General features: G+C 37.4%; 2 protein-coding genes across 3 annotated transcripts; both read right to left on the reverse strand.

The window, feature by feature from the left end:
- Positions 1–1732: 1732 nt before the first annotated feature.
- Positions 1733–8840, reverse strand: LOC128214273 (RING finger protein 11-like). Its single transcript, XM_052920659.1, has 3 exons — positions 8634–8840; positions 6707–6861; positions 1733–5811 (listed from the first exon to the last, which is right to left on the reverse strand). The coding sequence occupies exons 1-3, from the start codon at positions 8739–8741 to the stop codon at positions 5640–5642; spliced, it is 435 nt and encodes a 144-aa protein (XP_052776619.1). The 5' UTR covers positions 8742–8840; the 3' UTR covers positions 1733–5639.
- A 6523-nt stretch (positions 8841–15363) lies between these two features.
- LOC128214526 (plasminogen receptor (KT)-like) lies at positions 15364–18607 on the reverse strand. 2 transcript variants are annotated; one of them, XM_052921032.1, is made up of 5 exons: positions 18533–18607; positions 18121–18235; positions 17092–17222; positions 16721–16830; positions 15364–15905 (listed from the first exon to the last, which is right to left on the reverse strand). In XM_052921032.1, exons 2-5 carry the CDS (start codon positions 18199–18201, stop codon positions 15805–15807), a joined length of 423 nt encoding a protein of 140 aa, XP_052776992.1. In that variant the 5' UTR covers positions 18202–18235; positions 18533–18607; the 3' UTR covers positions 15364–15804. The 2 variants fall into 2 exon arrangements, with proteins under 2 accessions (XP_052776992.1, XP_052776993.1); XM_052921033.1 differs by having other exon boundaries at positions 18565–18583.
- Positions 18608–18751: the final 144 nt, after the last annotated feature.

Genomic DNA, 18751 nt, shown 5'->3' on the forward strand with positions numbered 1-18751 from the left:
CACACCTAGGATTTCATGTTAAGCAGGGATATATAGGTAATAATAACAGCATTTTCACTTCCCTTGTATATTGTAGTGTATTTGGTATTCTGATGTAGTCGAGACAGTAAAGGGTGCCAAAAAACAATGTGAAGTTGTAGCTATCAGAGGTTCTAATAGTTGAGGATTAATCCTTAAAGCTGCACTTTCACAGATTTACCATTTTTACAACTTTTTAATTTTTTTTCTTGGAAAGAGCAAATTTTTGCGTAAATATCTGCAAACCAATGATATAAGACTGCTGACTAAAAATCAGATCGTAGTTTTACATTTTGTTCGAAAATTAATGTTTTATGACTTAAATCGTTACTAACGGTTTAAGAAATAAGAAAAATGCATAAAACATTAATTTTTGAACTTCAATATAAAAATCTGCGATCTGATCTTTTGTCAGCAGTCTTATATCACTGGTTTCCATTGATTTTCGCAAAAATTGGCTCGTTCCAAGACAAAAAAAATTGTCAAAACGTCCAAACTGTGAGAGTGCAGCTTTAAACCTGGATTGCACATTTTTTTCTTGAGACTATGGTATTGGTACATTTGTAAAGATTGTGCTGGCTTGGACATTTGCATCAAAAACAGTAGGAAGTACCTTGAAATTAATATAAATTAAAACGATTTCAAAAGGGATCTAAGCCCCTTTCCCTGCCTTAGACATGAATCCCTCATACTCAAACAAGGCTATTTTTCAGAATTAACAATTATCAGCTGTTAGAACCCCTGAAATATAAAAGTTGCAGATGATAAGTTGTTTGCGAAATTTCATTTTTAATTTGTTTTTGTAAGTCTCGTACTCAATTTCTGCATGCTTTAATAATTCCTAAATTTATACTATGTACTTAGATAAAGTAGTACACATAAAGACTTCCACACAAACACATATCTGTACAAGAAGGTTTTCATAAACTCTCTTAAAATTTATTTTCTAATCTTAAAAGAATGACTCATTTCTTAATGAAACTTACTTTGATTTTGAAGTGGCCCCCCTTCTCTGCCATAAATACGTGAAGGTAATGTTGAGATGCCTTTTAAGTTTAAATGCTGAACAGATTAAGAAATGGCGTTATCAGAATCAAAAAAATGTTCACCATATTAATAAAATGGACAGAGCAAACAGGGCTTTCATTAATAATTGAAAAATTGAAGTTTTAACTTCCTTGTCATCACTTAAGGAAGTTTTTCTCAGGAACAAGGAAGTACAAGTCCTTCGAACACTTAAGAGATTATCCATTATTTTACTACTTTACTGACAATTATGAAATAATTTGTATCTAAACCATGCTTGCTCAACAAGAGTATATTGAAACAATTAATTCAATTCAAAACTTAAAAATGTGGCCTTGAATTGACAATAGCAGAATAGGTTCTGACATCTTAAGCCTCCAATCTTTTGTGGGAAGTTTTATCCAAAGTATGGGCAGTTTCTGTACTTCCAAGAATTCAATTTTGGAAGTTTTAGTCCATTTGTAACGAGTAATTACTTCCAAACTTCTTTTAGGGGAAGCCCTGGCCACAATATGACTGGGTTGATTGGTGAACAATTTACTTGAGGGGAAAATGGAGGGATGTCATGGGGTAGGGATGGGTGACTGAGATAACATCTTGTTCAGTTTTAGAAAAGCTATTAAAATAATAGAAAGAGATTCCAGTACAATGTAGATGATGATTTTTTTCAAAAACAAACGAGACATAATTATCTTTAAATATATTTATTGGAACAAAGCATACTGTTTGACTACAGATACAACAAAAACAATATTTAATTGCACACAATTCAGATACATGTTAGTGTGGCATATATACAACAGACATACACCACATGTAAGTGAGAAAGACACAAGAGAGAAACTATGAAACAATGATGGTTTTAACAATACGCACTAGTATATTAGCACAGGTCACAAATGAAATGCCATAGGTATGGGTTTTTTTTTAATTTGGTGTAACTCACATTCAAGAAGATGATTACATAAACTTGTTTTTGCATAAAATTGTCTTCAACATATCTGTTACATGTTCATGTAATAAATATCAGAGGTGATACTGTACCCCTGTTTACAGTCAGCACAGTTTTGATATAGCACAATTAAGATTTAAAAGTTTAAAAATGTGAGTTTCAGGGCAGATATTTGATACATACTTAATAGAAGAAATACGTAACATCATAGCATAGAAGATGCTTGGCTTAAATGTAGAACTGTAATACTATACAAGCAGATTATAACAAAACAGTAAGTTATTTGAGATCCTTTATGACGCCATACAGCTAGTGAATATGAATTCAAACTATGGTACATTTATTACAAATAACACAAAAACTATGTAATATTGTAATTCACAGAATAAATGAAATCCCAAGCTAACCACGAACAAAAATTGAACAGGTGAAAATATATGAACCCCTATATAAGAGTCCCATCATTTCATATGTTGAGGTTTTTTAAATAAAGATACTTTCAATAAGAAGAAATGGAACCACATTTCGAGGGGTCAAAGCAAAAAGGTTCTATCTTGTTCTTTATTTAATGTCACTTAGACCTTTTCGCATTCCACCCTTGATTTGCTAGGACACTTGTATATTTATACTTTCAAAACACACTAGGTTTGAGAAATAATGTGTTTCAATAGTTGGGACAAAGACTTAATAAATAAGTTACCATCTTCTCTTATCAACAAACTTATTGTTCCATCACCATTTTAAATTGATAATCCAGAGTACAACTGTTTTTTTTTTTTTCTCTTTTGATGGAGAATGAGGAAACTTGGTGTGCAGGTAGAGGAATGTTGGATAGTGATGAAACTCAATATGTAGGTAGCTTATGTGAAGAGCTGGCTTGGGATTGCTTTGAGGGAGGTGGAGTCACTATTACTAATATAGAAAAATGTTTTCCCCAAAATGACTATAGCGCTGTTATTTTCTAACTTGTACAAAAATTAATTGGCTTTAATTTTTGATTGCACATGAAAAACCTTTTCCGTCACATTGCAGCACTTAAAGTAATAAATTTATAATTGAAAATTTTATTTTTGATTACTGCATACTAACACCAAAGTTTGCTATGAAATGATAAATGCTTTACCATATTTGGCTGTCTTAATATAAAACATCGCTCTGAGTTCAGATATATGCAGGAATGAAGCACAGGAGAGGGTCAGCCAGTCTTCTTAGCATTGGACGAAGTGAGACACATTCAATCAATCATCAGAAGCACACAGTTAAAATATCGACACAAACAAAATGATATCTGAACAAAAGTAAAAACTATTAAAGCAACTAAAGCATGAAGCATACATGGTGATTTATATATTAGTAAGACTGTTAGTCTCACTACAAAACTGTAACGCAGTTTTCCAGGCATAAATAGAAACTGTTGATATGTATCACAATCAGCTAAACTCACAAACAGCCAAACACATTCTCAAGTGCACTTAACTTCATTTAAGCTGCACTCTCACAGATTGAACATTTTGACAAACTTTTTGTGAAAATGCATGTAAACCATTCACACAAGACTGCTGACAAAAAATTAGTCACAGATTTTTCTATTTAAGTATGGATGTTTTAGGCATTTTTCTTAACCCATTAGTAACGCTTTAAGCCAAAAAACATTTGTTTTCGAACTGAATCTGTGATCTAATATATTGTCAGCAGTCTTTTTCACTGGTTTGCAGATATTTACACAAAAATTTGCAAGACAAGAAATAAAAAAGTTGTAAAAATGGTAAATCTGTGAGAGTACAGCTTTAACACACAGTATTTATCATTAACAACAAATTTATATGTAAAGTAATGGTTTATAATTAAATATAATTCATAATTTCTTGGTTTTCACAGAATGGAGACAATAAATGGATACAAAACATCACAATACAAACACGACTGGTTAGGCCTTCCCTATCATTCACCGCCATTGATAATATCAACACACACACAATTATTATATTGTAACAAAAGCTAAAAAAATATCTGAATTGTAATATACTAAAATTATTTTTAAAACATGTTCACATAAAGTGACAGTATTCAATAATGTAGGAAACAAGCATTGGCTGTTCATGATTTCAATCAAACAGTTGTCTCCGTCAACATGTTCAATATATTTTTGTTATTTATGTAATGTTAAAGGTTAAACCAGTCATAAATAACTGGCAAAAGAAACCATAAATCTGAATATTCAAACGACATTTCCAGTGGCTAAACCTACAATATCAGTTTCCATTTACGACAGCTAGTGAGGAAAGTGGATTCATGACATGTATATTTACATAAGTATGGTCTTGTTTATCTATGGAAATATGATTGATGAGTAATGCCACCATAGATCGATCACACCATTATCATAATAGAGAAAATAAGATAAGGAGAACATATTGCAACACAGATGTACACCGGTTCATTATAAAATGTATCAAGATCAACATCAGGTTTTCTTGCCGATACTACATCTTAATTATATATTTAAAAGATGGAAATTGCCCGCAAATTTCCCAATGGATAGTCACATGAATAATTATATGGTATATATGCTTTAACTTCCCTTAAGCAATAAAAGTTACATATTATTTTCAATGCTACGATATAGGAACAAACATTTCAAAATTTAATGTTTGTATTTCAGCAGAATTCAACAACAATTATTTGGTGTTCTTCATTAATTAACCATATCAATATTTTGGTGTTAAAAACTCACATTAAAAAATAATTTAAAATCTTGTTTAAATACCATATACTGAATTAAGCTCCTTAAAATCATGACAAAGTTTGGGCATGTAAATTTCACAAATAAGCATCCACTGTTATAAACAATCTAAACTAGTGCACAACCATTTATATCCTTTATGCAATAAAAAGAAATGTAAGTTATGTTTCTCTATTTGAAGCATGGTTGAAGGTCAAATACCCTGATGTAAAAAACACATGACAAAAAATAATTGTGGAATAGTCTTTAATGCCATCTTGAAATTTGAAAATGATTTTCAATTCAAATGAAAACACCATGGAAATTGAATTTAAAGCAACTCAATGTGACCATTTGATTTACATTCTACATTTTATATTAGGACATCAGGTAAAAAGAGATTTTAAGATGTATAAATTTACCTTAGGAGTATTTATTCAAATGAAAGGAAAATATCATGAAGTACTGCATTTATTGGAATAATTATTGACTAGAACTGCTTTGAAAATCCTGAACTTTTACAACAGACTACATGATGCAATATTAGGTATACTCTGAACAGCAAACAACCAATACTAGCTGAAAGTTTAAGGATGAGCAAAGCTAGTGAAAAAATATACATGTATTAACTAAATTTTGCATAAACTTTTTCAATATGGTTTATGTAACATGTTCAACAGAATAAACCATGTTTCTTAACAAATAAATGCATCACAGACGTTGTACACTTGACTTCCATGTTTGTTGGAGCTCTGTTTGGCTACACAGAGACAAAATGTTCAAGCCAGTGTACAGTTGTATTCAGATCACTCCATAGGCAGCAGTTGCAGCCACAGGTATAACACTTTTCATACACTGCAGTTGACACCTGCAGAAGTATCACCAATAAGGATGTCTCTATCACAACAGAAGCTCACAACCCTAACTTGTTTCATATGTGGATAACAACGCTGCGTCCACAGGTTCCATACAGGAGGGGCAAATGAACGATCTCATCAGCCAATCATCAATACAATCTTTGTGGTAAGAATGCATACACGGCAATATTCTCAATTGTTCACCAACAGAAAAATCACCCATACATATCACACATCTGAAAACAAATGACACATTTTATCACATTTATAAATTCAGTGTCACAAATACATAATTATAATAAAAGAAATTGAAGAATCTAATGTAATTTTTTTTAGAATATTCAGATTAAAACTCTGCGTAATCTGCAGGTATCCAATGAACTATAATGCGAAACTTTGATGCCAGGTATTTTGATATCATTTGAACGGGTTGAATGTGTAGACTAGAGGAAGAATACCTAAATATCATACCCATAAAAGGTATTGCAAACTCCATTTTGAATTGAAAAATCGGGCATTTCACTTCCAATTCAAAACAAAATTGAGAACTTAATAAAAACATAAAAAACTGCCATGTGGTAGCTTTATTTAAACTGTATTTTCGGTCATTCTTACATGTTTGTAATCAGAAACCCCTTTCAAATAATATGTATGGTGTCACCTGGCATCAAGAGTTTAACATAAGTGCCAATGACATAATGAAATGACAAGTTTATTTAGTCATAAATAATATCAATGCGTTGCCTACATAAATGATAGCTGTCATACAATTATCAAAGTTTAAATTGTCCCAACATTATATTTAAACAAGAGGACAATGTGGCATATTACAATGTAGCTGGATTTTACATTTTAACAATGGTGTTTTTTCAAAAGGATGTATTAATGATTTGTGGGCAAAAACATTTTGTTAAGATTTGACCATTTGATCTAATCTTTGACCTGAGATGACCCATATTCATAAATGTAAGACAACATGCAGACAAATATTCTAACCAAGTTTCATAAAAATTGGATTATGCAGATTTACTTTTAAAAAAAATGACCTAGTGACCCAGTTTATCACCTATAGTGACCCATATTCATACACGACTTCATGCAGACAAGTATTACATTACAGGACTTCCTTACTCTTTGCCTTTCTTTGAAGTGCCATCATAGATGCCAGTAGGAAGGTGATTGATAAGGCCGAGTCGTTTAGCAATTTTAACTTGTTCCTCTTCTGTCAGTTGGCTTGCTTGCCTGCTCACATTTGGTGTTGGATGATACACTGGAGTTCTTTGCTCCTGAATCATTCAGAATAAGAGGTGAATTCAACATACAGGAAATAACAGTTAATATAAACTAGAACTAGAACTCCGGGAGTCGGATGTGTCGCCTGACGAATTATTTACTGTCGACTTTATAGCTGTAAGATTGGCATTTTATTCATTTATAGACAATGATGTTGCCATTTAACTTTCAAGTGTAGGTGGCATTTGATAGTTTATGAGATATGCCATGGACAAAACCTAAGGGCAATAACTCTAAAAATATGGCAGCAAGAGTAACGGTTCTTGTGCACTGCACTTGCCCTCAAATGAGATCTATCTAGCTATTAAGTTTCAAGTTGATACCTCTTATATTCTTCAAGATATGCCCCGGACAAAACTTTAAGCATGAAAATTAACAAAGGGCAATAACTTTAAAACTAAGAAAGCAAAAGTTACTGTTATTGTGCACTGTACTTGCCCTCTATGAGATCTATCTACATATACGGTAAAGTTTCAAGTTGATAACTCTTATATTCTACAAGATATGCCCCGGACAAAACTTTAAGCATGAAAAATAACAAAGGGCAATAACTCTAAAAATATGGAAGCAAGAGTAACAGTTCTTGTGCACTGCACTTGCCCCCAATTAGATCTATTTACATATGAAATTTCAAGTTGATACCACTAATAGTTTAGGAGATATACCCCGGACAAGCGGAAATGGGACGCAGACGCCGCCGCCGCCGACGCAAGTAACCCCTATATGTCGTCTTTTCAGGCGACACAAAAAGCATGTCTAGAGCCTTATCTAATGCCATTTATCATTGTGACTTTATTGAGTAAATGAGCCTCGCTTAGCATGCTTCTAGTACACAGTCACAATAAGGAAATGAACTCTAGCTATTTCAGTTTAAATGTCACATAACTTGTATTTTTAGTGACATTTAACCTAACAATATGTACTTATTAATTTGATTTCTTTGCATTTTCATTTGTATCCTTCAGCTGTGGACAAAATGATCACAAGCCTTATGGCAATTTAGGACAAAATTGAGAATTCAAACTTTTCATCGAAAGCCTATTTTTTGATGCATAAAAGGCAAACTTCTGTCTTATAAGCCTTTCCAGGTTTTCTGACATTCATACAATGCTTTGATTCATATTAACTATATTTATGGTAAATACTTAATTGTTGTAACGGATACATTTACCGCTTATGATAATCTGAAGAAAAAGCAGGTAACATGTCACCAAACTTCACAGGCCATATGGCACTAAATGAAAGAGCAAGTTCATTTCCTCTTTGCATCTTGTAAGTCTAATTCTTATAATAGAAGAAATTTAGGCTGGATTGGACTGTTTTGTATTTTGATTTGTTTTTATCATTGAGCACTTAAAACTATCCTCAACCAACTGTGGTAAGATGTTGACATTTTTCTGAATCTCCCCCAAATCAGCAACACAAAATAGCCTTAATGACTAATAAAACAGTTTTAATTAATTATATAATTATCAGGAAGATTCATTGAGTATCCTGTTTGGCCATACTGCAATAACAATAAAACTGAAACCAAAACAGCTATTACTCATAGCCAGCTGTACATGTGTTTCACTGTTTGTTTTTTTGCTTCAGTTGTTTCAGACTAAGGAAAAAGTGAAAATATGGTTCACTCACTAACATGTATGATGTAGATCGATGATAAAAACCAAGCAACTTAGTACAAATGACCTTCTAGTTCTCCGTTTTTAGATAAACCACTGAAGCGAAACGAACATAAACAAAAACGGAAATGTCAACAACATGCCTGATAAGGAGGTGGTGGTCCCAGCGCCTGCTCGACGCTCTCCTGGTTCTCATTTCCTCGTAGGAGAGAAATATCATCGTTACTCTGTGCCTTTAAACAATTGCCCATCTTTAAAGGATCTTTATTTGCTCGAAATCTGCGTTTTACTACACAAAGACAACCTTCATTTTCTAGTCAAAACATTGACCTTAGTACAACTCAGATACATCCGCGACGAATGACGTAGTTAAAAATAAAATAGTTCCTGGTAAACAATGATATTTTCACTTAATTATTTCCTCGGAAAATAAAGGGCTGGATACAAAATAAAATTTCATTGATTTTAAGAGGCAAATTTTATCACACTAGGTTAGCCAATTGATTATTCAATCAGTAAGCGGATTAATATATGACAGGTGCGACGCAACCCTATTAGCCTAACGAATAGAGCCGAAGATAACCGATAACTCCCGCCACATGTCAACATATGACAAACTCGTGACAATTTTCCCCATTGTTTCGAATTGATTGACAACATTTCTATAATGCACAAATGATCCATTTAAGATGAGAATATGATATATACAAAAATCTCCTCATATAAATTACAGTATTCGTATACATTAAATAGTTAATTCGCATTAGGGTGTCCACAAATCTTTCATAAACCTAATATGCCATATGCCAAACATGCATCAAAGTTTTTTGCGAAGCTGGCTTTCAAAAGCAATCGTGCGGCAAAAATGTTCTATATATGTTTAAGTATAAATACACCATTCTATGTTAGTATACTTTTAATAGTATTGACAAGTGAATTGTCTTAACCCAAACATTCTTGCGCTCTTCTCTCATCTTCAATATATTGATCAAGTATTCAATATTGCCTTCTCGCGTTCAGCATTATTGGCAGTATTGACTTAAGAAGGGTGAATAATGTCATTAAAGACTGATGTTTATCTTTATAAATTTTATTTATATAGCTTAACAATTATTTGCCCGATCTTCTTGTTAAACAAAATAGAAAGTATGTGTTATTTAAATTGCGAGCGGTCAGTGCTCCATTTTTCGCGGCCAAAATGGTGTGATTTTTTCGTGAAAAACGGATCCATCTAATGAAGTATAGCCACATTCTCAAAACTGGAGGAATCGAACTTCAAGCAGATTTCGACTGTTCAGGATAACCTATGCCCATAAATGGTTTCGGAAATGTGAACGTTTAAAAATATCCCCTTTTAAATGATCAGTCACCAGATGCCACATCTCTTGTATAAATTAAAACCCGGCCATACATTAACCGCTGTGGGATAGAGCGCACCTGAGACACACAGCCTCAAATTTCTCGAAACAGTAAAACACGTAGAAAAAATTCAGGAAGGGCCGATGTCCGTTGGATATCCAACGATCCAATTGTCACTATTGGGCCAGCAAGACGAACAGACGGCCATTGTCACTATTAAGCCAGAAAGACGAACGGACTGCCGTTGGCTCATTGGGCCAGCAATACGAACGGAAGTCCATTGTCACTTTTGGGCCAGCAAGACGAACGGACGGCCATTGACACTATTGGGCCAGCAAGACCAACGGACGGCCATTGACACTATTGGGCCAGCAAGACCAACGGACGGCCATTGTCACTATTGGACCAGCAAGACGAACACGGCCATTGTCACTATTGGGCCAGCAAGACGAACAGACGGCCATTGTCACTATTGGGCCAGCAAGACGAACAGACGGCCATTGTCACTATTGGGCCAGTAAGACGAACAGACGGCTATTGTCACTATTGGGCCAGCAAGACGAACAGACGGCCATTGTCACTATTGGGCCAGCAAGACGAACGGACGGCCATTGTCACTATTGGGCCAGCAATATGAACGGACTGTCATTGTCACTATTGGGCCAGCAAGACGAACGGACGGCCATTGTCACTATTGGGCCAGCAAGACGAACAGACGGCCATTGTCACTATTGGGCCAGCAAGACGAACGGACGCCAATTATCACTATTGGGCCAGCAAGATGAACGGACGGTCATTGTCACTATAAGGCCAGCATGACGAATGCACGCCCATTGTCACTATTGGGCCAGCAAGACGAACGGACGGTCATTGTCACTATTGGGCCAGCAAGACGAACGGACGGCCGTTGGCACTATTGGGCCAGCAAGACGAACGGACGGCCATTGTCACTATTGGGCCAGCAAGACGAACGGACGGTCATTGTCACTATTGGACCTGGAAGACGAACGGACGGCCATTGTCACTATTGGGCCAGCATGGTAAACGGACGGTCATTGTCACTATTGGGCCAGCAAGACGAACAGACGGCCATTGTCACTATTGGGCCAGTAAGACGAACAGATGGCTATTGTCACTATTGGGCCAGTAAGACGAACAGACGGCTATTGTCACTATTGGGCCAGCAAGACGAACAGACGGCCATTGTCACTATTGGGCCAGCAAGACGAACAGACGGCCATTGTCACTATTGGGCCAGCAAGACGAACGGACGGCCATTGTCACTATTGGGCCAGCAAGACGAACAGACGGCCATTGTCACTTTTGGGACAGTTAGACGAACGGACGCCCATTGTCACTATTGGGCCAGCAAGATGAACGGACGGTCATTGTCACTATAAGGCCAGCATGACGAATGCACGCCCATTGTCACTATTGGGCCAGCAAGACGAACGGACGGTCATTGTCACTATTGGGCCAGTAAGACGAACGGACGGTCGTTGGCACTATTGGGCCAGCAAGACGAACGGACGGCCATTGTCACTATTGTGCCAGCATGGTAAACGGACGGCCATTGTCACTATGGGGCCAGTAAGACGAACGGACGGCCATTGTCACTATTGAGCCAGCAAGACGAACGGACGGCCATTATCACTATTGGGTCGGGAAGACGAACGGCCGGTCATTGGCACTCTTGGGCAAGCAAGATCAACGGAAGACCGTTGGCACTATTTGGTCAGCAAGACGACGGACGGTCATTGTCACTCTTGCGCAAGCAAGATAAACGTTCGGCCGTTGGCACTATTGGGCCAGTAAGACGAACGGACGGCCGTTGGCACTATTGAACCAGCAAGACGAACGGACGGCCATTGTCACTATATGGCCAGCAAGACGAACGGAAGACCAGTGTCACTATTGGGCCAGCAAGATGAACGGACGGCCATTGTCGCTATTGGGCCAAGAAGACGAACGGACGTCCATTGTCACAATTGGGCCAGTAAGACGAACGGACGGCCATTGTCACTATTGGACCAGCAAGACGAACCAACGGCCATTGTCACTATTGGGTCAGCAAGGCGAACGGACGCCCATTGTCACTATTGGGCCAGTAAGACGAACGGACGGTCATTGTCACTATTGAGCCAGTAAGACGAACGGACGCCCATTGTCACTTTTGGGACAGTAAGACGAACGGACGCCCATTGTCACTATTGGGCCAGCAAGACGAACGGACGGCTGTTGTCACTATTGGGCCAGCAAGACGAACGGACGCCCATTGTCACTATTGGGCCAGCAAGGTGAACGGACGGTCATTTTCACTCCAAGACAAGCAAGATGAACGGAAGGCCATTGTCACCATTGAGCCAGAAAGACGAACGGATGACCATTGTCACTATTGGACAAGCAAAATAAACGGACGGCCATTGTCACTATTGAGCCAGTAAGACGAATGGACGGCCATTATCACTATTGAGCCAGTAAGACGAATGGACGGTCATTGTCACTATTGAGCCAGCAAGACGAACGGACTCCCATTGTTACTATAAGCCAGTAAGACGAATGGACGTCCATTGGAACTATTGGGCCAGCAAGACGAACGGACGCCCATATTCGCTATTGGGCCAGCAAGACAAACGGACGGTCATTGTCACTATTGGGCCAGTAAGTCGATCGGACGCCAATTGTCACTATTCGGCCAGCAAGATGAACAGACGGCCATTGTCACTATTGAGCCAATAAGACGAATGGACGGTCATTGTCACTATTGAGCCAGCATGATGAACAGACGCCCATTGTAACTATTCGGCAAGCAAGATGAACAGACGCCCATTGTCACTATTGGGCCAGCAAGTCGATCGGACGGTCATTGTCACCATTGAGCCAATAAGACGAACGGACGGTCATTGTAACTTTATGGCAAGCAAGAAGAACGGACGGCCATTGGCACTATTGGAACAGCAAAACGAACAGACGACCATTGTCACTATTGGGCCAGTAAGACGAACGGACGGTCATTGTCACTATTGGGCCAGTAAGACGAACGGACGGTTTTTGTCACTATTGAGCCAGTAAGACGAACAGACGGCCATTGTCACTATTGAGCCAGTAAGACGAACGGACGGCAATTATCACTATTGGGCCAGTAAGACGAACGGACGGGTTTTGTCACTATTGAGCCAGTAAGACGAACAGACGGTCATTGTCACTATTGAGCCAGTAAGACGAACGGACGGCAATTATCACTATTGAGCCAGTAAGACGAACAGACGGCCATTGTCACTATTGAGCCAGTAAGACGAACGGACGGCAATTATCACTATTTGGCCAGTAAGACGAACGGTCGGCAATTATCACTATTGAGCCAGTAAGACGAACGGACGGCAATTATCACTATTGAGCCAGTAAGACGAACGGACGGTTTTTGTCACTATTGAGCCAGTAAGACGAACAGACGGCCATTGTCACTATTGAGCCAGTAAGACGAACAGACGGCAATTATCACTATTGAGCCAGTAAGACGAACGGACGGCAATTATCACTATTGCGCCAGTAAGACGAACGGTCGGCAATTATCACTATTGAGCCAGTAAGACGAACAGACGGCCATTGTCACTATTGAGCCAGTAAGACGAACGGACGGCAATTATCACTATTGGGCCAGTAAGACGAACGGACGGCAATTATCACTATTGAGCCAGTAAGACGAACGGACGGCAATTATCACTATTGAGCCAGTAAGACGAACGGACGGCAATTATCACTATTGAGCCAGTAAGACGAACGGACGGCAATTATCACTATTGAGCCAGTAAGACGAACGGACGGTTTTTGTCACTATTGGGCCAGTAAGACGAACGGACGGTTTTTGTCACTATTGGGCCAGTAAGACGAACGGACGGTTTTTGTCACTATTGAGCCAGTAAGACGAACGGACGGCCGTTGGCGTTATTGGGGCAGTAAGTTACGTCGAGCAATTGAAAAGTTAAAACATTGATCTCGAATACGTCTTAAAATATCCGTGGCCATAATGGCTTAATTCGAACGTGGATCGTGCTTCTTGGATAAATAGGACGCCATTTGTATATATGTATCTCGTCAGGCTTTACACAAAAAACTTGGAGAGTCATCTAGATATTTCTAAGTGGTAACTTTTAACAAGACATACATGTACCAGGTGTCATATAAATGCTAAATATAAGACCAAACGGATCCAGAATCGTTACACAGACTCAAACACGGCACGGTGTCATATTTATTTATTCAGTCGCTTTTTATCTGAGCTTAAGGCAACGGTCTCAAGTCAAAACAGCAAAGCAAAACTAACCATGACATTTCGGTATATTGTAAATTAGATAATAAATACTGTATGTTTTCATTGTAACAAACTGAAATGGATTTCACGGTCTAAAAATCGAACAAATCGGATATTTTAATCAAGGGTCGAGGGGTTTTGACAGGTAGGATCGGGTTGCCCAAAGTACAGGTATTTATTAGGCCTTATTAACGTTCCGAGAAACTTGCGCAATTCTAAGCCTCACGTTAGTGAATGAGGGCCCTACCATATTCACTTACGTATTCAGTCTGAGGCAATGATTACAAACTCTTAAGTCTCAGTCGGGAAAGAACCTCATGAAACCATTTTTAAATGGGTTGAATCATTTATTGGTCCATATCTTTCACAATGCAAAAGTTAATGATACACTTTCGAAGCAAAGACCACAATCAAGAATGGAAGGTTACAATGAAATAAAATTTTCGGTTTTGAATCTGGATTCTCGGATCTTGAGAGACAGTTCGTAACGCTTGCATAGTAAATATAGCATATTGAATATATTTCGTAATATATTTAGTTATACATTGATAAAGTGAAAGTGATACGGTATAATCTGATGTGGTTTCAGCTTTTATCGTCTCTTAGATCTCGTAATGAATGGTTATGTGTTGTATGTAAATGGCATTTATATGTTCCGTCTATGTACATTGATGGGACGGAAATAAACGAACGGATCACATCATTTGTCAAAAATTGTTATATCAAAGATATGAAACATTTAATAGTTCACCTTTTTAGCTGTGGCCCGAGTCTCAAACTCAGACTTCTGCCCCGCACACCCCACACCCCTGGGGCTGTTTAAAAACCACCATAGACTTACCAAGATGGGCGTAATCAGGGTCTGCAGACCAAAATTTTAATTTAACTATGTTTAGACTAATTATCCAGTTTCCTTTTTCAATCTCAGACACCTTTCCAAATATATTCTTCTAATTGCATCAATAGTATTCAGTACTGAAAACAAAAACATATGTTCTTTTACATTGACGTTTTTTCCATTTCGCTGAATTACTACAGTATGCATTTTCTTCCACATGTTGCTTGCTCATTATCTTGGCTAGCGTGTTGAAAAAACATAGAAATCTATTGTGAGTAATTGATGTCCGAATAGGGCGATTCGACCCTCCGGAAAGTATCCGTGAAATCGCGTGTCGAGCATGTTGCAGGTAATAACAAACCCGTTCTAATCATGGCTTTATTACCCTATACACATCAACTCGTCTACAAACAAGACACTAACATACAATAAATATAATACAGTATTGTTGGAAATGAGTAATGTATACACTTCATTAGCACTTTTCTTTATATTAATATTATGCTGTCTTTACAAGATCATGGAACTAAATAAAACAGTTAATGGCACCTTTTGTTGAAAGATAAATTGTATTCATCATGAATTTCTATGTGATCTTTTACAGAACACCCAATACATTTATTGAAAGGACTAGATATCCTTTTCAAGCACATCTAATAAATTGAAACACTTTTGACATAACACGTTTGTAAAAAAACAACACTTAATATTTTGTTTACACAACATTCTGAACCATTCAATGTCTCGAGAGCTTCACCAAATACACTAGTCCTGAGTGTCTATGCACACGCCCGATAAGCTTCGCCTACTTCTTTTGGCGAGCGGCGTCTATGGACTGTATGGTGGGCAGACCGCGAGGAAGCTGTATCAATGAACCTTCCTCCAGCAGCACCCGCGTCGCTTCCTCTGAAACACGGTATAATCAAGCTTTCGTAAACTAATGGTATCTCGTAAACGTTTGTCCTGTAAAAGTATGTACCCTTTACTACTTGTATTAACACAACACCCAGTCTGTTCTTGACTCTTGCGGACACGATGAACGTGACAGGTTAAATTACTAGTATACTCTATACTTCTACTGCTATATGCATCGATTGTTCAGAATGATTTTGAATGTTTTCTTCGAAACAAAGCGAATGCAATGACATAATGTCTTAAGTACTGGTAAATTGCCAGTGCACATACAATAAAGTAAATCCTGACAGAAACATTCTACCACTTTCTAGAGTCATTTCCCATCTTTATATTTTAAAATATGTTTGATAACCAACAGACATCACAACATGCAAATGTGTCATGTATAGTGTCCATCACAGGCCCACTTTTAACATATTATGTCCGTAAGAAATCAGAAACATGCTTTTTATCTTGCAAAATGTGGTTATTTTGCAAAGAAATACCAAAATTATCTGGTTCTTAATATTTTTTAAACAAAGTATGTCGTAGATATTTCGTGATTTTTGTTAATTCAAACTATAACTTTTTCTTTAAATACACAATATATTTGTGTCTGGTCATGTGTTTATTGTTTTGTACGTCTTGGCCATGCTATTTCAATAATTATTTGTATACATATGACCCAAGGCAAATATGCCGATATGCCAAATACAATCTAAACTGATATGGCCAAGCTGTCTTTATCTACTGAAATAACGTTAATTTCGTGCGACTACAAGTCTACAAATACTATGGACGTTCAGAAGACAATAGAAATGTCGAACCTCTACATCTCTCCATCTTGGTGCCATACGCGAGGTCATACTGATACCCGAAGATGAACGAAAGTGGAACGAGAGGTATCAGTGGACCAGGCTTCTTCGTCTTGGCGAAACTAAAACACGCATTTAATAATAATTACTGCTATCATCGAACAGGGAAAACTAACCATATTCACATGCATATTAATGTCAATTAAACAATTTAGGACAGATAAACAATATTAGTCGCAAAACTAGTGAAATAGTGAAGACAAAACGTTGGAACTAGACTCATATTTAGTTCCTTTATTATTTGATATTGAACCTACTATGGATTTTCTAACTGCACGTACATGCATGCGATTTATTGATTGGTATTTGGTAACATATCATACCCAGCAACACCAGCGAGAGCGCAGATTGCGTAGAAGCTTCCAAACCAGGCAAACAGGTCCCGGGAGCGAGCGATCATCATAGATGCTTGGCGCTCCCGCATCTGGTTCTGCATCTGTATCTGTCGCTCCAGCTGAAACAGAAAGTTGGCATGTGTTGTTTGTGGTTCCAAGAACTTGTTTGCGTATCACACCAATCATCGTCAGGTACCCCGGTAAACTATTACACTCTGCTGCAGTCAATGTAGTGTCAGTCAACGAAATAATCCGAGCGTACCAGAATTGCCGACGCAGCATACCGATCAAGCTGCGATTAAACTACATGTATAGTCAAACTATTGGGTGGTGAATGGAACTTTTACTCCCTCTTTGGAACGCGGCATTGGATGGCTTATAGGATTAATAATAAGGTGCGGAAGGAGGATGAGTTTATTTCTGCTAATGACGATCAACGTTGTTCTTATACAATTACAGTATCAAAAATGTATAAAATTACTCTATATAATAATTCAAACAACAAATAAAGTCATAAACCTTAACAAGAGCACCCCGCAGCGTTCAGCACGCTCGTATGTGGTGAGTTTTGTTCTCTTAGTCAAACAAGGGACATAACTCAATCTGATACAAATTCAAAATAATTTATTGCACAGAGGCCTCAAGCCCATACGCAAACACAAATAAATACATGCATGCATGATCTAATACAAAACATGATATTGAGAACACTGAGTCGCACAGATGCGACGTACGACGAAGTAACAGCTATCTTGAAGAAACAATTATTAAAACCAGAGTTATTAGCCTTGCTATGTATGTGCAAATAATTATCTCCTGAAAGTGTACCAAGTTTTATGTGAATATCTTTCGAGTTAAAGATGTTGCACAACGACGCCACTGACAATGTCGCCCACAGCGATGACGACAAGGCTGTAGAGAACAGACAAGCTTAGAAAATATTGATGAAATTATTAATATGTGTGTTATTTTCGGAAAACCACTTCGAAACTGCACTGAAACATGGGGAATACTTACCATTATTTCTTGATTCTTTTCCATGAATTCCTGTTGCTTCTTGAAGTTATCTTCCATGGTTTTGCCCAGTATGGAACCCATGTTCGCAGCTCGTCAGCCAAGCCGTATTAAAATTCTGATTTTAAATATAAAATATGGGGCAAACACTATTGAACGATCTAATACTGTTTTTAAAGATGTGCATTTTAACCAGTTTTTTTATATTCTATTTATTCTACTTAATTACCGCGAAGGACAAATTATAAAACATTATCCTATTAAAAATAAACTGAAAGGTTAAAAGGTAGGACGGTATTTTTTCCCCCATTACATTTGTTAAACATTTTGCATTTCAGTATATTTACTATCTGTAAATACAGAGTGTGCTGATTGCAACAATAACCAATAACAAAAAGGATTTAATTCAACTTACAGAAAAAGCAAACTGATTGATAAACCACCGACCTATACCTTTCCTAGACAAATGGCACGTTTGATTACCGATTTGGTGTCACCACGGACCTATAAACCTGGTTTATAAGTCCGTGGTGATACCACCTAAATATGATTAAATGTTAAAATTTGCATGTACAGTATAATCTGATGATGACATTTTGCGAGTTTAAATTCAAGCTTATTTTCACGATAATGA

This window comes from Mya arenaria, chromosome 13 (genome assembly GCF_026914265.1).
Source record: "Mya arenaria isolate MELC-2E11 chromosome 13, ASM2691426v1".
Taxonomy (NCBI): Eukaryota; Metazoa; Mollusca; class Bivalvia; order Myida; family Myidae; genus Mya; species Mya arenaria.

Excerpts from the sequence above, each read along its gene's own strand:
- LOC128214526 (XM_052921032.1), bottom strand. The coding sequence starts at position 18,201 with ATGGGTTCCATACTGGGCAAAACCATGGAAGATAACTTCAAGAAGCAA. Across the intron at positions 17,223-18,120 it reads AAAAGAATCAAGAAATAATG|CTGGAGCGACAGATACAGAT; the intron begins GTAAGTATTCCC and ends TTTCTGTTTCAG. Across the intron at positions 15,906-16,720 it reads CAAGATGGAGAGATGTAGAG|AGGAAGCGACGCGGGTGCTG; the intron begins GTTCGACATTTC and ends ACCGTGTTTCAG.
- LOC128214273 (XM_052920659.1), bottom strand. The coding sequence starts at position 8,741 with ATGGGCAATTGTTTAAAGGCACAGAGTAACGATGATATTTCTCTCCTA. Across the intron at positions 6,862-8,633 it reads GACCACCACCTCCTTATCAG|GAGCAAAGAACTCCAGTGTA; the intron begins GCATGTTGTTGA and ends TGAATGATTCAG. Across the intron at positions 5,812-6,706 it reads ACTTCAAAGAAAGGCAAAGA|ATGTGTGATATGTATGGGTG; the intron begins GTAAGGAAGTCC and ends ATTTGTTTTCAG.